The 23,099-nt window shown below is 45.9% G+C and overlaps 1 protein-coding gene across 1 annotated transcript; it reads right to left on the reverse strand.

Moving 5' to 3' along the window:
• Positions 1–1,572: 1,572 nt before the first annotated feature.
• TRIB2 (tribbles pseudokinase 2) lies at positions 1,573–19,860 on the reverse strand (the record flags this gene model as incomplete). The annotated part of the gene is made up of 3 exons (XM_081997864.1): positions 1,573–2,041; positions 15,257–15,549; positions 19,591–19,860. The coding sequence occupies 3 exons, from the start codon at positions 19,858–19,860 to the stop codon at positions 1,573–1,575; spliced, it is 1,032 nt and encodes a 343-aa protein (XP_081853990.1).
• Positions 19,861–23,099: the final 3,239 nt, after the last annotated feature.

Consider the following 23,099-nt stretch of genomic DNA (forward strand, 5'->3'; position numbering starts at 1 on the left):
GCAAGGCAGGCAAATAGCATCCATACGTCAAATGCCAAGTAGCTGTACGCACATGCCACATACTATAATTAAGCACAAATTCAAGTAACATTTACATACTACAGAGTCCACATGTACCTACCCAAAAAACATGACCACTTCACAAAACGTATACAGGCAGTAATATCAGAACAACTGAGGTACTGGAACACAAATATTTATGCCAAGAGATTTCAATATCATACAGCAATATAAAAGCAGTAATAAAAACATTTGCCAGTCTAAATCAAATAAAGCTATCTAGAAAAAAAAAAGCTAAATAAAAAGTTATTTAGGGACAGAAATACCTGAACAGAAAAGAAGTGTGTTAACTACAGCATGTAACATGTCATCCCAAGTCAACCCGTAATTGAAGTACTGGCTTAATACATCACTACTGTGACATTTTCTTCAATAAATAGAATAAGTCTTGACAATACAAAAGGTGCATATTACTGTGTATGTTTCAAGAGGAATATCTGTAATATAAATGTTCAGCTTATTAATACCCTCTTATTTCTTATTCTGGACATAAACAAAAATCAAACCCAAACAATTCTTTTCCCAACTTGAGAGGAATTCAAAGAAAAAAAACAACACAATACTCTTCTTCAATAATAAAGAGCCCTCTATTTACACCTGGGCCAGTCAGTTAAAGAAGAGATCGGTTCTCAGATAAAGACACGACTAAGGGCTTTCTGCCCTCTCTAGTCATATACGTGCAGCATGGCAGATATGGAAGCCAGTATCTCATATCCTTAAAAAAAATTATATAGTTTTCTTCTTTTTTTTTCCCCCTATTATAGCAGTAATGCATCTGGAAGTTCGAGTTATAATAGCTTCCTGCAACAAACCATTTGACACAAAACAGAACAGCTTGTTAAATGACAGTTACTTCCCCTTAAGGGAACAAAGCATTAAAATGTCATTTCCTGACAAGAATATTAAGTAGTTTATTTAGAAGAAATGAGTTGAAAATAGCTATCAAGAGACATGAACTGAAATTTTGTTTCTTTTTAGCACCCACTTTTCATGTCCATCTTTGTGCACCTAATTTTTTTTCTTAAATTAATCCAATTATTAGACAGCCGATTAAAAAAAACGTTAGCCAATTGTACTTTCCCTGAATAATGGCTGAAGTTAAATATCTAACAGTGCGATGCCAAGATGTGAGCTGAGGCAAAAAAGTTTCTATTTGTCGTGAGTTACCACTATTTTTAATGGAACAGAAACAGGAGTGATACAGCTGCACCAGAATTGGCATGTGCAGTCTCCTTGGTTCCAAAAAGGTGAGAAGCTACAATTGCTCCATGCTGCCTTTTCTCCTCCAAATCAATCTAACCTGATAGCAAGCTCCCCCCGCCCCCCCAGTCTGTCCCCATGCTACATTTGTTATATTAGCTCCTTGTGGAGGTTCCTTCTCAATCTGAGGACCTCTGAGTGTCTTTTGCTACCAAGCTAGGCTGATGCAGGATGTGATTTAACACGGTCAGGAAGGGCTCCTTCATGTGTCCATCTCCACGTTGTGTACCTTCTGAACACTAGTCTTTGTGCTCAGTTAAAGAACGGGTCCAAGTCTTCTTCCATGTTGACATCAGGCACCAGCTGATCTGATACTTCCTTAGCACCATATCCTGAATTCGATACATTAAAATCTGTAGAAAACCATGGATGGTCCAGAATTTCCTGTGAAGTCAGCCTTTCCGATGGCTCCCGACGCAGTATGCTACGTATGAGGCATTTTGCCTTGGGGGATAGAGTTTCTGGAATGTTAAACTGCCCACGACGGATCTTGCTGAAGAGAGAACTAGGCTCAATGTCATGGAAAGGATAGCGTCCAACTAGCATGGTATAAAGCATGACACCTAGACTCCATACGTCCGCTGCTTTGCCAGAGTAGCTGCCATTTGTGTTCAAGATCTCTGGACTCACATAGGCTGGGCATCCATGCTTATCAGAAAGAGAGTCATCATTTCCTCTTAAAATATAAGCATCTTCTAGACTTTCCAATTTCACTCTAGTCCTGTGGGCAAAAAAAACCAAAAACCACCAAGGTAAGCAAACATCAAAACACAAATGCAGGGCTATTACAATTACGTGGTTACAATAATAATACTCTACAAAATTCAACAACCACAGAAGTGCATCAGTTTAAAATCCCACTCACAACACTTGTTGCAAACAGTTCATACTGTCTCTTCCATACTGGTTAGAGATAATCACAGAATTATAGGGAATATTGCCACACACACAGCTACAAGATTTCAGAGACAGTTATGCCAAATAAAGTCATTAGTAAGGTCTTAAAAAGATAAAAGTAATTGCCATATTCATGCTTTTGGTAAATTTTACATAAACATGATTTCCAGAGATGTTGAGTCTCAAGAGTATTTCTGTCTGCCGCACCCTAACGTACCTGTGTAGGACTCATGTCCAGATACACATCTAGCCCTAACTAGACAAGGTTATTTTGACATCTTCACACTGGTGAGCAGTTACTTGCACCTGTAATTCCACAAGGTTCAACAGGAATAAAATAGTCACTCTGACCCTAAATGATCCCTCTGACCAACCAACATTTTTCTTTATCCCAGCATTAAGGAAGAACAAGTTTAACAGATTTCAGTCTTCCTAAATAGACCTTTGGGCAAAAGGATTAACAGCAAGCTTATCTACCCAGCCGAACCAGAGGAGCTCCTCATGTTGGAACAGAGAGGTTAGCAAAGGACTTGCAGAGAGCTGACTGGGATGCCTTATCTAGATTGCAAACTCCTGCCTGCCTGCAAAGCACTGTGAACTTGTCATTGTGCTGCAGTCATTATCTCTGTAAGAGAATTTTCTTCCCTTATGGATATCACACAGGAGCAGAAAAAATTATGCCAAACTTGCTTCTCATAGCACTAGATGAACATAACCCTTCTTTCCTTTTAATTCTCACTGCTAGCATCTGTAACTGTATTTAAAAAACTGTCCCTGTTAAAGGCATCCAAAAGGATTACCAATTACCCTTTAGACTACTTGCCAGCAATGGTTGGCTTGGAGAGACGAATCAGTACAACGCAACAGGACTTGTCCAGTCCCTCTGGATGGAAGAGTGACCTAGCAGTAGTGCGGGCTTTCTTTTCAACAACTCAGCATCATAACTCAACTTTGGGTATTACTGTCCTCGTCCCTCAACCTCACTGCTCTGTATGATCACTCTTAGCCCCATGTCATGGCCATGTTCCCATACCACAGACATTCACAGGCAGGGACTGAACTTCATCCCAGAAAGCAGAACTCTCGTCTCCTGACTAAATCACATCATTTAACAGGCATTAAAACAGACAAGGAGAGCCCTGTTTCCTAAATGTTTACTGAAGACAACATTGCTTGGGCTTGAGTTGCAAAAGACAGCTGGGCCAACTTTGGCTTAGACTTGGTTCCAGGGCAGCTCAGCGCTATCTTCTTTGAACCAACAGAAGAGCATTTTACTCCGTGGAGTACTCCAGAGGCAACCGTGCCATAAACTCTCATAATGACACTTGGACCTTTTCAACAGCTAGAGACGTTCACTAGCAGAGGTGAAAGCCCCCTTGGCAACATGCCTCGAATCAGGAAGTCATAAATACAGAATTCAGAATACCTGGCTCCAAGCACAGTGTGTCAAGGCAGCTCCTTCTCTCCTCAAACAGGCCAGTGTTTTCTCCTCCGGTGCGGATGCTGATGGGGTTTGCCCAACACACCTGCTCCCTGATTAATTACCCATTGCCAGCCTAATGGCACTTCTCCTGGCAATGGACAAGCCCCCCATCAGCACTTGAACAATACTTTACAGCAGCCATACCTCACACAGGAAGCCAGCTGCAAGGAGAAACTTAACTACAATTATCAAGACCCCAGCAATTTCCCTCCATACACAGCTCAGAGGGTCCGAAATGGGAGACTGACCAGAGAAGAGTCCGCTCACGACGCTCAGCTTCAACATGTTCCTCCACCTGCACAGCACAGGAAGAGAAACGCCCAGAGAAAAAAACATGCCAAGAAGGTCAGAGAACAGAGAGGAGGAAATGAAAGGGAAGGCAGGGACATAAGCTGAGCTTCCACTTGCATTGCCCACCTCAGTTTTTCCATAAGAACATTATGCGTAGCAATAAAACGGTGAGGCCAGCTACTCAAACGTGCGTTAAGTCACTGAAGTGCCAGATGGGAAAGCATCGACTCACTCCTGCTAACAGGAGCGGAACACACACAGGGAGCGGGGCAGAGCTCGCTGCTTACAACCGACCTGCAGGAGGGAAGTCACCCCCCCCCCCCCAGGCTCTCCTGCCGTCCCCACCTCAACAGCGCAGGGAAAGGCCAGGTACCCTCCCATCCTATTTTACATTTCTGAGAGTTGCCAAAGAATTTGGAGAAACATTTCACTGAGAAGCTTTTATATTACAGAAAATTACTGGAATTCCCTTATCTCTTATTTTCTACAAGACACGCAGTACAAAACCAGAAAGAACAGACTGCACGGGGTGTCAAAAATCCTCATCTTTTTCTCCAACAGGAGAAATAATTTCTTGATAATAAAAGAGAAGCAGCATACAAAAGCCTTATCCCCGCCTTGCTCTTCCCGCAAGGTGCCGCAGCCTGCAGCCCTCCGCACATGCTACGGCGGGCTTTGTTTAAGCAAATGGAACAACAGCTGGCCCTGCCTTGCTCCTCCATCGGCCACGGCCAGATGAGGCAAACACTCAAACCAGGTTTTTCACCCTGCTGAGCTGACAGGCTTTGAGGAAACAAAAATTAAACGAAAACACAACCTTCAGTCCTCCTCCTCCCTCCTTGCCAGCCCCCCAGCCCCCAAGCAGTGTCGCGTATAAGGTACAAGCGGTGAAACGGCTCCTCTGCGACGAGGCGGTGCTCCCGCGCAGGCCGGGCCCTGGACACGCCGCTCCGCGCAGGTACGCGCTTCCCTCGCGGACTGCAGCCCCCGAGCACAGCCGGCCAGGTACACGCCCTCAGCGCGGCTTTCTCCGCTCCCAGTTACCCCCAGAAGCAACTCGGATGTTCCCGCTCTCATGTGTAAGGCTGGGTGTCTTTGCAGAAGGTGACAACGCAGGTTTTCCACCCTCTCAAGCTTTTGCTGCCGAGGGCAGCCGGCTGCGAGGGAGACCCACCCCCGCCTCTCTGCACCCCCGGCAGAGGAGTTCACATACCTCAGCCCCCCACTCGGAACACAATCGGTAACCAGACGACAACTGGCTAACAGGTGGGTGTAAACAGCGAGTCTCACTCCCCTTTTTGCAGTCCTTTCGCCTTTCCCCCCCTCCAGGCAATCGAAGAGGAGCAGCCCAGCTCGGGAGCTGCTATTCCCCAGCGCACAGCACCCCATCTCTGCGAGAAACAGCTTCCAGTTCTTGGGTGGCCTTCCCCTTCTCCACATTTCAAGCATTACCTAAAAGAGCTGTTTTCTGCAAGCCAGAGAGCTTTTTTTTTGGGGGGGGGGGGGGGGGAGGGGGAGTTGTGGAGTGGAACAGGACAGGAAAGAGGGGAGTCTAAACACACAGAAATGCAGAGACACCCTGGATGAGAAGCAATCTCTCTCTCCCCCACACACACTCTCTCAGAGGAAGCACTGAAATCAAATATCCAGGAAAAAGAATAAAAGCCAACAACAACAAACAGACCCTCAAAACTGCAAGTAGTTTCTGAGAATAGCGAACCTCCACAGCAAAGGGTGGGGAGTGCATCCAATTGCGGAGTAACCAGACAACCCTAAATTTGACACTTGGCAGGCAAGGGACAGACTCAAAACCAAGCACTGACATGTGAAATCACCATCTGCTTTGAAGCACCTCCCATCACAGAGCAGAAAAAGGACAAACAAAAATAACCTTTTTATTTTTTTGAAAAGTCACATTTCTAAAAAACTTTCATTCTCTAAATAATTAACTCGCATCAGTCAACTGAAGGACACCCACAGGAGAAAAGGTTTTCCAAAAGCATCAGCATTTGAGTTCAACCATTCAAATCGCTGCAACAAAATTAATCCCTAAAGTTCAAATGTAAGCTACTGCCAAAGCCGGATGAGAATCACTTTGTAGACGTACTGTAGGGCAACAAAGACTTTTGTCAAGGCTTACGTAATTACAGTACATAATTTCAAGTTTTAATGCAGACCCTGAATAAGCACTTGGAAAAAGAGCATTATGCATCTATCAGATCATTGATAAAACACTACATTAGTCTAATGTATTAAAAAAAAATACAACCCTGAATCATGGCTATTTAAAAAGGGGAAGCTATTCTGCCTATGAATGCTTTCCCATTACTGGTGAATGAAACCACAGAAGTGCAATCAGAGGGCAGCAGCAGCACTCAGACGGGAAATGCGTCTCTGTCCCCATAGAAACCGTCAGGGAAACCCATGAAAAACAATACCACTCTGAATTTCTTATCAATATGCCATTCATTACTTGACTGCATTCAGACTTTGCTCTTCAGTAATGTAACAAAACCTAATCAATTAAACGTCTTCCAGAAGATTCTTCAAGGCAACCTCCTGAGTTAGCACCCATCTCTGGCAGACGGCTTTGTTGCACATCCTACACTTTTTTCAGAGTGATTCGCATCATTCCTCCCTGCAGAGCTGAGGGGCTTCTGGCAAACTACTATCCTGCCTTTTGACACCGAAGCCAGGGCTGCAAGAACACTTGCTCTCCAAAAGCAAACACAATTTCCATACCAAACTCAGTGGAATTATTCAGCAGCCCGGAGCTCATAAGGCAGGAGAGAAAAAAAAAACAAAAAAAACCCCAAAAAAACCTGGAACATTTAAAGCAGAAATACTGACTGAAAGTCTGAGTGTTTCAGAGGAAAATATCTCCACTGCAGTGAATAAACAGTCAGTAGTAAAGGAGCTCATGCCTGAATCAATGAAAGCAGTTGCTTCTAGTCTGCCCCCGACAGCCATCTGTATGGGAAGTAACACCTGAACCACAGCTGAGCCACTGTTACCATTTTGGGAACACTAACTGCAAACCAGACCCACAATTTTAGTCCAGCATCATCCCCCAAATGACAGCCACATCAGCTGGAGAAGACAGAAGGAGCCATCCTGCTTCAGACACTCCAGATACACCATCTAGTTGCTATTCAGGCTGGGTCAAAATTAGATGATCCAGATTTACAGGTTGCCTATAGCAGCCTCATGCCTCCAGAGATCCCAAAACAACCATCACGGCCACCCAAACTGCCATTTCATTAATATGACTGCAGGTACATATCAAATGGCAACTTCTAAAGGGTGCCTCACAATATTCCCCCCTAAATTAGCCGACACATAAAAAATGAAGGCACCCAAGCAATGCTATCTCATATTTCAACATGATTCTGACTGAGGCCAGGAAAGTCTTTCCCTAAGGTAGAGGCACTCAAGCCATCAACTGCCCAGTAGATCAGGGATTGCTCCTATGTGGCCAATAATTTACAGGTCATTTAATCAAGGTCACTTGCTAGCACCCCATTATAAAGACGAGATGAGAATGAATGCAGTCATGCCATTAGAGTCACAAGCAGGGAAGAAAAAAAAAATAAAAGGGAAGCTCGACAATGGAAACAGTTATCTTTTACTAATTGATTTTTTTTAACTAAGGGAATCTCTCCTAAATAATGCAGAAGCCGGCTGCCGTCGCGGAGACAGCGAGATGGGGAAGGCAGCTAACGAAGCCCCGCACAGATGATTTGCAGCTCGGTGCAAAGACTCGTTCTGAACTCGGAACTAGCCCATCTCCTCCGGGGGCGGCGAGGCACGCGGGAGCAGGGGGGCAACGTTACGCCATCAATTTAAATCCTGCTCCTTTCACCGCAAGATCCCTTCCCGTGCGTAACAGCACACAGCCGGGGGGTTCAACGCACAACATCCTACGCAACTTCGGGGGAAATAAAAACCAAAACCTGCACAAAGGCTGTCAGACAAACCGTCTCTTGCATAATGAAACGGGCTGAAGGATACGTTTCGAAAGACAACTGGGACTTGCAGGCTGTACAGGTTTACCGGATGAGCTTGTTCCTAAGGGAAGATTCCCTCGCTGGTACTTCCGCAGAATGCGGAAGCCTCTAAAAATTACATATCCCCCACCCTTCCTCCGAGGGGATGCTACCAGCGCCCTCAGTCTGCCCCGCACCCCTCGCTGACGTGCAGGACCCAGCAGCTTAGGGCTTGTAACTTGTTTGAAGCTGGCTTTTTTTTTTCCCTACAGACCTCCACTTAAAAAAAAAAAAAAAAAAAAAGCTCTGAGAGCACCCCCTCACACACCTCCTGGAAGGGCTGGGGCCCCAAAGACCTCAGCTTTACAACACTCAAATAGGATTGCTGGGAACAGCCTGTCCTGTATGCCATATACTTAGTTTCTTCCATGTCCTTATTGTCTCAGGAGAAATGTTCCCCAAAAAGTAGGTCGGTAGGTAGCAATATGTGTGTAGGGTGCAGGCTCTGAAATCCAACGCAGACCCTTCAGCGGAGGGGCTCGGTTGAATACTGAGGGAAGTCCATTATTTGATAAGCACCCGGCTCACAGCTGCTACTTCACCCCACTTTTATCTTTTAGATTTCATTGAAGCTCAGAGTTTTAAAAGGTTCCGCTGTCAATTGTATGCTGTGTTCACCATCTTTTCAAGGTCTTTTCATACAATGCATGGTGAAGCTCCACAGGGAAAGGAGACCAAAATTTTACTTTATTAACATAACTGCATGTTGTGAAAACAACCCTTCACTTTCTGAAACCTGCAGTGGGTGCTCAGCACCTCTAAGATAAAGCAGGCCCATTATTTCACAACCCCGCTGGAAACCTTTTTCTTAGATGTCTGTAAAACCTGTCTCCAAGCAATATACATCTACCAAAAAAGCAGGTGCTTAAGACTAAACACACTCCAGGTTGGCTCCCGTTTACAATCCCCGTCTTTCCTCTCCCTCCCAAGCCTGCAGTAATCTCACAGTGTGATAAGAAGGACAATTAGAAGAAAAGGCAGCAGAAGAATTTCACCATGACAGTACACTGCAGCTGCCGCTAGCTGGGCTCCCTGCCTCCTCTCCTCACCCCCAGCAGACACCCACAGACATCCTCAGCGTCTGCTCCAATGTCAACATGGAGTATTTTGCACCAAGTCTATGGATGGAGGTTTTCAAGTCTTCAAAACGACCAGCTGTTGTACTCTTACTGCAAGATGCCTCAAGAAATACCTACGATCAGAGAGATCAATCTCATGACGAGCACCCAACCAAGCCAACCACATCTGTCATTACAGCCAACATGTACCAGTGTTCACCCAGAAGCACCTCTCGGAAAGCCACACAGCGTGGCCAGGGCAGCCGGGCAGGACATGGGAACAACCTGCAGCAGTCCAGCCCAGCCTAACGGCAGGCCCCCAAGCAGGACTTCCCCCCTGCTCCAGGCATGGTATGGGGCTGCACTTCCACACCACCCACCAGCAGAGCTACTGCACGAGGCTGCAAAGGGTGAAGACTGAAGGAAGAGTGAAGAAGATAAGATACATGTCCAGCTAGGAGCCAAATATCTGAAGACAGCACAGTCCAAGGGCAAAATCTGCTGCAAACTCCAGAGTTGGGTGCTACAGCAAAGGCTCTCACCATTCATGGTTCTCGCTGAAGAGCCCTGAGCTGACTCAAGGTCCATTGGAGCTCCCATCCTCATCCTGGGGCCAGCCAGCAGCCAACTTTTCTCTGGGTTTTGCTTTCATTTATGACCTTGGTCACAGCACTTAACCCCTATGACTATATATGCCCGCGGGAGATTTAAGCACTTCACAGGGCTGGCGTGATGCTCAACATCTGCAGATAGGCTCCCGCGCCCTGCGGGGAAGGGTACTGCACACCCAACAAATCCAAAGCGTGTTGCTCCCATGAGTGCCTGGAGAAAACAGAGGCTTAGAAACCAAACCACACAAAGGCAAAAAGGGAGCATGAACACTGCTGCAGAAAACAATTGTGCAACTGCTTCATCCTCTGTCCGAAATTTGACAGCAGAGATTTGCTGCCTGTGAAGAAATTCACCTTCCTCCCCCATATTCTAGGAAGATGCAAAACAATAATAATTTCTGGGTTGAAATCTGACCTACGATTTTCCACTATTGAAGAAGCTGTGCTCTTTAGTCCTGTGGCCCCATTCAGAGTAATACGAAGTGCTTAAATGACAAAACAGATGAAGACTGGTTTTATTTCTGAATCTCCTGGTGTTTAAAGAGCACTCCTGTTTTGTTTCGTTTTCTTTCACTTTAGGACTCTTTCTAGGACTTTGGGAGAGCGTTAACTTACCTGTTCTCTACTGAATCGTAAGTAAAATAGCAAGTCCTAACATCACGGGGAAAAAAGCATCTGACTGCATTACAATTTGACAAATGCTGGAGAGGAAACTTACTACTAACTATATGAAAATGAAAGGTCTGTTTAGAAAAAGGTCAGTAAATGCCTTCTGTACCTTTTTGTGGGATCAGGTTTGTATCACTAGGATTGCAAAAAACATAACTAGGTCGCCTATAAGCACCATCTACTCAGGGCTGAGACATTCTAAAGGAAAAAAAAATTCTAAGAACACCAAATACATGTTATGCTAACACAGGGTTTCTAAATTAGCGTATTGTACTGGCCGCATTCCCCTAGCACAGAGCAAAGTGTCAAATTCTATTTATTCTTATTGAAACCCACCTGCCTACCATTTCTCATATTTACTCAAAGAACACAGGAAAATTACAATATCTAAATACCAAAATTAATTTAATTTTCCCTTCAACAAGTATGATGAATGTACAAGGTCTTTAAGCTTCAAATATTACGACAGCTAATATTTTAATATAATTAAAAGCTTAAAAACACACTGAAGAAATTAGTAATTCCCTGACAGCAGAAATGTTTTTGTAATAAGAAAACTATTGGAACAACCAACACAGAAATGCTTGATTTAATTCTAAGATCTTTGAGGTTGCTCTTTCTCAAACCATCTGCTATATATCAGACTGATGAACTGCTTTATTTTATATATATATATATACACACACACACACACAGTGTATAGTGCTATTTTTAGCACAACCCAAAAAGTCCTGCCCATTTTGCCACATCGTTATGGGACACCAGCTAGGAGAAGGGCACAGTCGCTCTGCCCAAAGGCCTGCTATGAGGACAGGCTGTACAAGGAAAACTGTAAATACCATGACATGAACACAGCAGAAATAATCAAAAGCAAGAGCCCCACAAACATCAACGCTGACCTGGCTTACTATCCAGGACAAGAAAAAGTGACCAAGATGCACGGAAGCAGAAAACATACAAAACCACCTTGTGTTACCTTAACTCATCTTTACTGCTTTGGATTCAAGTTTTACTTAGAAGTTTAAGGAGCCAATTTTTAAAGTATTTAAGAATCTTACAGTTACTTTAGAAAGTCCGGTGAGACCCAGCATGGCAAGCCAGTGTTGTTTTCCATATTTTCAGTGCTCTGGAAGTGACTGCCCTTATTTAATGGATGTGCTGCTGCTTGCTAACCCAGTCTTATAAAAAGATTTCCAGCCATGCGGTACTGTCTTAGAAGTTCTGCTTCATCAAGAAGAGGTGCATGTTTAAGGAGCTTAACTCTGAAATTTCAATACTACAAGACTGGCTATTTCACCTATAGTTTTACAAATGGAACCACAGACACATCCCCCAAAAATACAACCCCCCAACCTTCTTTTATACAAAACAAAAACACACCATAGAAGACCTAAGGTGCTTGGTAGCAGCACACATCATTCTTGTGGAATGCAATTCACTATTCTGCAGTTCAGGATTAGAAGAAGCTATAGATGAAGTACCTTGAAACACAGAAAAATTGGTTTTGTTTGTTTCCACACTGTGGTATTCTGGATTTCATTTCTTAAAATGCTGACGCATTTACACACATGCAGTAATAAGGCACAACATGCCATCGCAGTCTGCCTTCGGTTTAGCACACCAAGAGAACATCACTAGTAAAATTAGGAGCCCTAAATAATGCTCAGCGCTACCAGCCTCCAACATTACTTTTTTTCCACCTTCTTACTTCCCAGTTCATTACAGACATCACAAGGCACCACAGTTTGCAACATCCAAATAACAAGCATTCTTAGCAGTGACATCAGGAGCAAACAGCACTCATGACGCTGCTAGATCAGGAGCCTGAATCATTGCAAATTCCAGCTGTAATTTAGATAATGGCAATGAGGTATGTATTCAATGCTGTATGTACCAGTCTGCAAAACTCCAGGAGCTCCGATTTGATATCGAACTTCCTATCATTAGGATCAATGGAAGGAGTATGTACTAAGAAAGGCTTTAATTGATTTTCTTTTTTTAAAGGAACGGAACTGCTTCCATATACCCTTTGCATTCTCTCTGGCTCCTCCAGTCTGGCTAAGAGCAGGCAAGTATCTTGCTTAAAAAAAAAAAAAAAGCAGCGAGTTTTCCATTCCTGTGTTGCTTGCATGCTGCATTTCCCATCTTTTCTTCTACCAAAATAAAAGCTGCAAGAGTCTTCAAGAAGAGAAAGTTTCAAAGCAGTAGGTACTAAAGGTGAACTGCAGAAAAACAGACTTGAAGAAACAGTTAGGAAAAGAACTACCGAGAAAGAGCTCCACTGAAGGAGACATGCAGCAGCGGAGTTCATGCACATTTCTGAAAACATCTTTTTCACCTCTTTTCTTCCTCCGTGGTCCGTTACCGGGACCAAAGAGCAATAGATGGTGCAGCACCCGTCTCCCAGGCACTGAAAGGCGGGCACCCTCACCAGCAGCCTGCGGGGAACACGAGCTCGGAGGGGTGCAAGCAACACACAAACACCTCCGTGAACCCAGAAGGACCAGGAAGATTTTTCAGCCTAAATATAGCAGCAGATTGAACGTGATGACTGATTACAGTCTGATGATCAGAGCATGTGAAAAAAGACAGTCGCTGTTTGGGTCTATTTCTATCTCACACTATTTCATCTCTGTTTGTTTAGCAGAGAAAGGATTACAATACCTCTCTACTTACAAAGCAACATCACATCCAGAACAAAACTGCATTACGATTGTCTTAAAAATAACCAGCAAGTCGTATTTGACCTTTAAAGTGAATTATTGTATAATTAGAAGACGCCGCTCAAAAGTGAGTAACTGTGTGATTCTGCAGACTACAGTTACGTTAAAAACATTCATAAAAGCAAACACTGCTATTATAGTACGCACAACTCTTCTTGGGTGGCTCAAGGCTTTGGCCCCGTGCCTCGTGTTGCGCTCAGTTCCTAGTAAGCGGGAGGGTAGGAGTTCAGAAGAATTCAGCACGGGCCCGCGTCTGCGCCCACGGCACTGCTCTGAGCTCACGCTGCCGTCGCTCAGAGCGGAAAGCGAGGGTCAGCCCTAAGGCTTCTCCAAGTCCTGTCCTTCATACAAAACCACACAAATCTACATATATCCCCAGGAAAAAAAAAAAAAGTTAAAAAAATCCATTTTCACATTAGGACATTATCAGCTGTAACAGAAAACAACCCCTCCCTCAGGTATTTTGTACAAGTTTCCTTCTTATCTGCATCAAAGGTGCTGTAATGGTGTTTAATAATTAACTCGGAGTAGAAATTGTGAAAGTGCAGCTTCCGCTCTGCTTTGCATTTCTCTCTGAATGGACATCCAGCTAGTTTCATTGTAGGCTTTCTTCTCTGAAGAGGAGGAAAGGGTAATCATATATATGGGGGCTGTGGTACAAAAATAAAGAATAGCTATTTGCTTTGCAGAGAATTGCCTGAACGGAATTAAGAAGTGAAAAATGTGTCTTTTACTTTTCAGTTTGTAAAGAGATTAAAAGAAGTTTATTTTGCAAAAGTCAACTTGTAATAAAATGTAAGTAGAGAATATTTAAACCGGACAGATGGTTGTAATTTTTTATTTTAAGGCTAGGAACTTCTCCTTCTTGACTGAATTGTGTACAAGTTTTTTTTTTCTAATTCTGAGATCATGGACTTTATGAGCCTGTAGAAAACTTAGTACCTCGGCTGTTGCTTGTAACTTCCCCAAACTGCCTCAAAGGGAATTGATATACACCGGTTATTTTTAACAAAGCTCTCCAGAACATCCATTTCCTTCTGCAATAGTTTGAACAAGCTTTCAGACAATTTATAGGATTTAACTAAAAGGGAAAAACACCTCCCCATCCTCTACCAAGACATGAAGAAGCACAAAGGCAGGCTCTGCCCCCACTTAGGGGTTTCATTTTTTTCATAATGGTCATTTTCCAATTTAATCCCTCTGTGAAAGCCTGACATTAATCTGACAGTGTACATTCCTCCGGTGCTTTATGTGGAAGTTGCAAGCAAATACATGATGTAACATAACGAAAACTGGTAACCACAAGGAAAGAGATATGAAATTTCCCCAGGTACAACAGTATAGCTCTGGGTCAGCATTAGAAATACCACTTCAGAAATATTCGCAGAGCATCCAGCATTATTTCTTTCCCTGTCTTCCCATACTCCTTCCCCAAATCATTTACTACCCAATTATTGAGAGAGGAGGGTGCGCAGGGAAGAGATATTAAAAAAAAAACGAAAAAGGTAGTTCCCCAAGTACCACAACAGCTCTGATACTAAAAACAGGCACCCACACAGCAGGCCAGTTTTAGTCTTAGTAAGATTAGTGACTACATAATACTCTCAGAAGCAGCCTCCAGACCCTTCCAGCACAGGAAACAAGAAGCTGTCCTGAAGGCAGCCCTTCAAAGCACTGGTGGCCTTTCCCTCCAACCTGCGTCAGCATTAACCACTGGGCTGTTCTTCCTCTTCATGCCTCCTCACTGGAATGACCCATTTCAGTCCTCAACCCTCTTTAACATACTGGAGCTTTTGCCCCTTTCCTTTTTTTAACACCAGCAGCCTTTATGATAGGGGAGCTCTTACACCAGACATCTATGCAGAACCTTCCTCCAGGAGACGTTCCCTCCTTAGAAATGAGGGTGCTCCTCTGGGTTGAGATGCAGAGGCCAAGCACAGCTGCAAACGGCACTCTATACTTACTTTACTCCAAAGCCTAAGCCAGAAGGTAAAACGGCACATCCATCCCACGACCAGGTTGCAGAAGAAAGCAAAGAAAGTCTAACACCTTGTGTACCACAAACGAATGGTACGGTGACACTGGAGGGCACAGCATCCTGTAACTCTGAATATCTGACCTCAGGCACCCCAACCTGTAAAGTAAGGGAGATTCTTACCTTTCCTCATCCTTGAAAATAAACTTTCGCAGCTTGAGATCTCGCAGTACCAGTCCACCGTCATGGCAGTGTGCAACAGCGGAAGCTATTTGATAGAAGAGCTTGGCTGCCTCCTCTTCTTTAAGCTTCTTGCAGGTACGAACAAACGAATGCATGTCCCCATAGCTCCTTTCAAAGAACACATACGCTTTTGTCTCCCCAAGAATTATTTCAGTAATTTGGTTGATATTTTTATGCGCAGGCAGACAAAAACATGGTGCTAATAACTCCTGGTAGCAGCCAATATCAAACACCTGCAGGAACAATGACAGTAAAGCTAGGGTTAGCGACACGAAGGACACTGGAGTTACGGTACATCTAATTCCGTTAACAGAACCATCTCTAAGTACAATTTACGCTGCTGCTGCTGAAGCTGCGCTGATGTAAACAGGATGTCACAAGCTCACGGAACTGAGGACAAGACAAAACAGACTACACAACCCTGCACAGAAGCTACGTGTAACCTTGACAAGCAAGGCCAGTCTTCAAAACTTGTAGCAAGAATAATTTCATTAGCTAATAGCTGATCAAGTTTAGAACGCAATCTGAATTAAGCTGTGAAGACCAGCAACGTATAAGGTATAAGGGCAGTGCTCAGAAGGAAATGTGTTTATCTTGTATTTTCCATCCAAATAAACTCATAGAGAATACAGCCAGTAGCTGTGTATTGAGAGAAGCTGTCACATTAAATCCATCCCAATACACACGCCTCCCTCTCTTGATTTTATTAACCCATTAGAGCTTTAAGGATTTTAAAGTTTAAAATATCATCTATTGCTACTCATATTTACTTCCTGCCTTTCTTTCATCTCTGACAAACAGCAAAGTCACTTTCACTTTCAAAGTCTCGGTTTTACAATGGCTGTTTATAAGATCAGAAGGACAACCAGGGAAATAGCCCTGCCTGTTGGAGTGCAGACAAACATCCTTCAAAAGGCAAAGACAAAACCACCCTGAACTCTCTGCATTTCAATCAAGTGCTCCATTAAAAGCAAAGTGTCCCCTTACTAGTAAGTGTGTTATCACTGATCTTATGAATGAGCTGTAAGAATTAAAAAGGCTGCTGGGAAACCCAAATATAAAAAGTTACTATAATCTAGCGATGACGAATGAATCGGTATTTGAGTCAATTGAGAAATGCCCACATTACAAGAAGAAAGACTTCATTGAGAATAACAGAAGTCAGTACGCTAAAAGAGAATATGAGTAAAGCATTGATAGGAGTGATTTTTAGTTTTAATTATACCTGCTCCAGAGACACTACAAAGCAAAGGATTAGCACTTCCACCAGCATAAAAATTCTATTAATATGTAACTTAACGCTAGGCTGTTTTGTTACTTTGGAAAAAAGAATTTAAGGTAGTCGTGCGTCATTCTAACTGAACATAAAAATGAAGAACTAATGTAGGTATCTAACCAACTGGTTTAAACTGCAATTGGTTTTCATCTTTTTGTGTTGTGGTATTTGTATTCCAACAGCAGGTATTTGTATCCTCTCCAAGAAGCAAATCTCCCTGCTTTCTTTGAAGCTTTAAAAAGCTTTCAAAACTGAGCGAGATACAGTTCAATAAAAATTTACCTGAGGGTTCAAATCCTGAGTCATTTAATGCTTCAGAGCGCAATCCTAACAAACTCCTTCCGCAGAAAAGAACCCAAACCCTGAGAAACTGGGACACCCCCTCCTCACAAACCTCTCTCTCCCCACACCATACCTGTGCTGCTGTACTCCGGCACAGGCAAAAACAACCTTAAAGGCAGACTGCCAAACAGATTCAACACATTTTACGGGGGGGTAGATTAGCACCGAGGCGTTCGGGTGACATGGTGCGCCAGGGAAGCAGAACTGGGGTGGGGAGGGGATGTTGCTAAAATCCCTGGTGTGTAACTCATTCTAGAGGAGAATTCATTGACATTTGGATCGCAAAACTCGTAACTACTAGGTTGTAAGTGAATAGCTCTTCTACAAAGCGGCTGCTATAAAATAAAATTTAAGCAGGAACGTTCGTGTAGCTCAAACTCTCCATGTGAAAAAAGGCCTATCCAGGATTCTCTCCTAACCAGATTATCCTGATATAAATTAGTTACACTTTGTGGTTCTCAGGCTATGTTAAATAAGTAGGTCTGGATGTGTACCAGTACTACATTTGAAAGGAGGAGACGGGAAGCGCTATCATACTGCTATAGTCTAGAATACCTTTTATAAAGGGCTTCTTTGTATCCCTGCCTTTAAGATCCCTGGCCTCAATTCAGCCAATGTCCAATAAGCTACAGTTTGATTTAGTTCTTGCTGGGAATTGGAAGTGAGAAGTTACCATTGTTTGGATGCCACAGAGCCTTGAAGCAAATAACGGCATCTGTAGAGTCAGTGGGCGCAGCCAAATGAATCTTGAGAATCATCAGTATGTGTCTGTTACCAAACCAGCGTTTCTGCAAGCAATCTCTTAAGAGCATCTTCAATAAGATACCAGATAGCAGGTCTCTTAGCTGGAAGGCTACTTCACAAATAGTAGTCGTGATACTGCAGGCATTTTAAAGCACGCATTAATTTAAGATGAGTTCAGGACTGACAACTGCGTATTCACAAACTAGCAATTCAGGCTAAGATCATATTTTTGGGGCACAGCTAGAAATAGTGCCTCGCACATATGGAAAAAACTGGTACTATACAAATGTCAGGATCAGCTCAAAAACGTACAGCTTAAAAGGAAGGGAAAAAAAAAAGTAAAGTCCACTCTCTGTGAGCTGCTGTTATGCTGCTCATACTGTTATCAAAACAGTGCCTTAATCCTGCAAACCAAACAGGAAACAAAGAAGAGCATAGCCCCCACTTACTATGCAAGTTCACCTATAATTTCAGGCAGAGCAGCAGCTTTGTGGGATCTCTTTATTTCATGAAAGGATGCCAATGTCCTAGAGTGCAGCACTGTACTACCGCACCGAGCAGGGCTTTCATTCTAGAAATTCTCATGTTCTGTTTCAGTTTAGTAACAAAGCATTCAGTTCAGCATGCAGTATTAGTCCTTTGCAAAGTCACGGGCCCTTTTTTCTCCCTACATAATCACACAAAGTCCCAGGTTGCCTTAACATCAGGTTTTATAACTGAGTCAGTAAGCACATTTAAATTGCCCTCTGAACTCCCACCTTTACAAATAGCAAACAGGAGCAATTATCTTCTCTTCCCTGCTACAGCCTCGTCCATAACTTCTTATGAATCAAGTATGAGAAAGTACGAAACAGTCAGCAATACTGTCATTAACCCCTAGAATACAAATGAGCTGTAATATATATCTACTTTTCGGTTTTGCAGTTAGTTCGATACTAGAAATTTGCCCAAGATAGCCAAATGGCACAATTCCGTATTTTGGGAACAATACAAACACTGTAGCGGGCGTTTCAAGGGTGCAATTTCCTACATAGTTATAAAAACTACTACTGGGTAGTGCCTCAGTTTGCTGGGCGTAAGTCTGGGTCACTACAGACAATGAGAATCGCAATTTAGGAACAAAGGAAAATACCCCCCTCAGCCCGAAAAGAGAAAAACATCCCTCCACAGATGTGCACGCATGTGGGTTTCTTTTTCCCACAGCTCACCTTTGAATAGCAGGAGCAAACTGGGAGGAAGCAGAGAGAAGCAGGCAGGCTGCAAAGAGTGGGATAGCTATTTTGTCTGCTCTTCTAAAACCGTAGGTGTGCAGGTTTTAGTCTTGCTCTGCTGTGCAATGGGGGAGGATGCTGTTTGCAAACAACCTCCACGGTGAGGGAGCTCAGGCTGATTAATTCGATGTGGATTTTTTTTTCTTAATCACTTTTAAGACAAAGCTGATGGCAATCTCCCCCCTCTCTCCCCGCTTCTCCAGTCTCTGCCATACCCCAACTCACAGAACCAGGGACAGGAAAAACCGAGGAAGCCAGCAAGTCCCAACACCTTAAAATTAGCTGGGGATTCCCTACTCCATTTTGAAAAGTGAGAGTGGGGAAGACGAGGCTTTCTCCTGATCTGAACCCACGTTAAGACCTACTTAAATTAGGACGGCTCTTTCCAGAACAATACCTTCCCCCCACCCCACCCCCCGGATAAGAGGCAGAGCTGGCTCCGGGCCACCTCTATAACGTGGCCATTGTCTGGAGAGAGGGAAAAGTTGCAGGATGCGCCGTTAATCCCGTCTCCCTGCCTTTTGTTTCTTAACTGTTCGGTAACTGAGCCGCACCGCCGCGCTCGGCCCTCCCGCAAGGCCGGGGAAACCGACGGGCGGCAGCGGGCGCGCCCGTGGGGGGAGAGGGAGGAGAGGCATTACCTTGCAAACCAGCTCCTCGCCGCTGTGCAGATGTACGGCTCGGAAAACGTGGTCTCCCTCGAGAGGCTCCAACAATAAGTATTTCCCGATGCAAGAAACGCAATGCGACAAGTTCGGGGTCTCCGGCGGGCTCGGCGAGCCTAGATTCGGGCTAAAACTCTGGCTTGGCTCGATGGACCGTATGGACGAGAGCTCCTCAAAATCCTGGGTTTTATTCCGCGGTCTCCCATATCGTGCTATCGTGATAGGGGTTGACCTTTGTATGTTCATGAGTATGGAGAAGACCAGCCGAGACGCTGCACCGGAGCCCTGGCGTGGAGCGCGGTCCCTCGCCCGTCCAGCTGCGGCTGCCTTTGTGTGGCGGGGGGGTGGGGGGGCGGGAGCGGCAGCGGGAGCGCGGCGGCGGCGGCGGGCGACCGGCCTCAGCGCCGCGTCCTGGGCACAGGGAGAGAGCGCTCAGCCCGCGGCCCTTTGTTCCCGCCGGCGGCCGGGCGCGGAGCGGAGCGGAACACCGCGGCGGCGGCGCCCGGTGCCTGGGGCGGCGGCGCGGGGCGGCGCGGCCGGGCCTCGGCGGCCGCCGCTCCCGCGGGGCGCGCAGCGCGGGCGAAAACAAAAGGTTAGGTAACGCGCTGCGCGCAGCGGGGCTCGTCCTTTCTCTCTCCTACGGCGAGGCAGAGCCGCGCTGCCGCGGCCGGGCTGTAGGTGGCGCGTGAGGCTCGCCGCTGGCGCCCGCGGCGCTCCGAAAATGCCCCGCGGAACGGCGAGGGAGCATTTAACTTGGTGCGGGCAGCGGCCGCGCCGACAAAAGAGCGCCCGGCGCGGCGGGAGGCTGGGCAGAGCCGCCCCGGCGGCTGGGGCCGCGCAGGCACCGGGAGTGGCGGCGGAACGCGGGGCTGCGCGCACCTCTCCGCGCCGGCGAAAAGGAACGTGCTGTCCTTGTCGCGGCCGCCTCGACAGAACAAAAAAGTACAACCACGGGCGAGGGAAGAGGAACGCGTTCGCGTTTCCACTGCACAGGGCGATTTCGGTTCGGGGGCTCGCTGCCTTCGCGGCGGTTTAACGTACTTCACGCACAAAGAAAAGAAAAAACAGCACGGCGAGAAAGGGGCTGACTTCTTATTGCAGGGGCCGGAGGAGCAATAAGCGAAAGGCTGGGACTGGGGAATCAATTGGAATCGTTAAAAAAAAAAAAAAATTCAGGGAGCAGATTTTGAGTCTTTTTCCCCCCCCCCCCTCCTTGGGGGTAGGACAAGGGGCAGGAAAGGGATGGCCGCACCGCTCCCCTTCAGCAAGGCATCGTCTCCCCGCGGCGTAGTAAGGGCTACTTACGTGGCGGGGACGCTGGCTGCCTCCGTGCCTCGCTGCCGGCCGCCGCACGCCCGCACGGTGCCCAGCGCGCAGGCTGACTGCCCCGCCGCCGCCCGGCCCGGCCCGGCCCCACCGCCCACCGCGCCGCGCCCCGCCCCGGCCGCCCGCCCCGCCCCGCCCCGCCCCGGCCCGGCCCCCGCCGCCGCCGCCAGCCGCGCTCGGGGTAAACAAGGTGAGACGTCCCTCCGCAGCCCGGTCGGGGGGCTCTGGGGCAGCCCGCCGAGCCGGGGCCCCGCGTGCCGGAACGCACCAGTATGCACCAGTGTGATGCCGACCGCGGCTTCCCTCCGGCAGGTCCAGCCTCTCGGGAAATTGCCCTTGCGGTTGAGGGTGAGATGTTAACTAATTAATTTTACTGTGATAATAAATTAATATTAATAGTAATGGCACAAACGCCCATAAGAGAAGAGACCGCCCGGGCGCGGCTGCGGCTGCGTTAGCACATGTGCTGGCGCCGGAGCCCACGGCGGGCGTGCTTTTTTTCTCAATGAAGAAATCGGGGTTTTTTTTCCGGGCAGCGTGTGCCTCCGCGTCCTTACGGGAGCAAAAGCGGTTGCTTCCCGGCGCAGTCGCGTGGGCGGACTTCTCCCGACTCCAGGCTTGTCTAAATCCATCCCAAAACTAAAACGAGAGGGAGGGCAGAGGGAAAACGCAAACCCTTTCGCCTTGCACAGAGAAAGCCATGAATGAGGTCGGTCTGTCCCCGCCCAGCACCACTGCGGTCTGCTAGGTTTTTTCACCCGCTCCCCTTTTATTGTTTAAATAACAGGAGTTGGGATGTATATCAAAGTTTGATAAACGGCTTCCTGAGCTCATCACGAGCCTGGTATTTTCTCCCTAGAGTTTGTCAGGGTGTTAGTTGTGAATCCCTTTAAAATAACGACCAAAAAGAAGAAAAAAAAAAGACAAAAAAAAAAAAAAAAAAAGCTAGCAAAAACCCAACACCTCCCTCTTCCAAAAAAAAAAAAAACCCAACCAACCAATCCAACATCAACCAGTGGTAAGAAGAGGACAGGGCGAGCAGGGCTCAGTCCCAGAGCTGCAGCCTCTGCAGGGCGATGCCCCAGGGCTGGCCGTGTCTTGGCTCCCCTTTTCCCACATCAGCACACATTTCTCCCAGAAATGGGAGAAGGATTGTTTTGGGGTGAGGACCTGCGGGTTTGGATGATGATTGTTTTCAAGGGGTAGGGAGAAATGAGCACGCTAATTGTGAAATGACCCTGACAGAGAAGATTGTCCTGTCTCTACCCCTGATTTGGGGTAGAAACAAACGCCTCTGAACAGGGCTCCAAGGAGGCTGTAAGTATTCCTTCATCGGTGCTGGTCGTGGCAGGAGAGTCTTCAGAAATGGCTGTGGTGAGGGGTATCTCTCCCTCCACAGCATTGCACCTGCCTCATCTCTCATCCTCCACACCAGGAGCTTCATGTGCCCTGTTAGGCAGTCGCAAAAGAAATACCATTGAGCAAGGACTGTCATGATCTTTAGTTTGGCATGAAGAAGATGAGCCTCTGGCAACAGAGGCTGCTGGGATTTGACCCGGTGAATGTCCCTTGGGTAGTGGGGAAGGACACAGACCCAGTGACCTGCAATGACCTGTAGGATGACTTGCAGATGTGGTCTTTGCTATCTGCCGTAAAATGAAAAGGTGTTTTCCTCCCGTTCCTCAGTTATTCCCATCACCTCTGAATACTCTGTAACTTTTCAATACCATTTTTAGAAATGGGATGAGCAGTGCCGGATACTGAATCACTGCAAATAAGGACAAGCCATAAAGTTATGCAATACATTCTCCAGTCTCACATCCTGTGATCCAAATCAAACATTCTTTTCTTAGTAGATGGCTTTTTACACAATTTCTCCCTTCCTCTACCCCTGCATACTCCTTCTGATTATGACAAAGCATGAGAAACCTAGGGTCTTGCATCAACCTTTGTTCCCTAGACCAATGTTTTCTGTTTAACTTTCTTAGTTGCCCAGCATCAGCTGGAGCCACAGTCCCTAACAACTCTGGAAAGCCTACCCAGAGCCTGCAAGCCCAACAGAAGAAAAGAGTGAAAGGAGAAAAGGGTGAAAAATCCAGTTAGTTCTAAGCCTCTAGCTGAAAATTTCTGATTTTTAATAGAATCTGAAGAAGTGATTC

This window comes from Phaethon aethereus, assembly GCF_964289735.1.
Source record: "Phaethon aethereus genome assembly, chromosome: 3".
NCBI lineage: Eukaryota > Metazoa > Chordata > Aves > Phaethontiformes > Phaethontidae > Phaethon > Phaethon aethereus.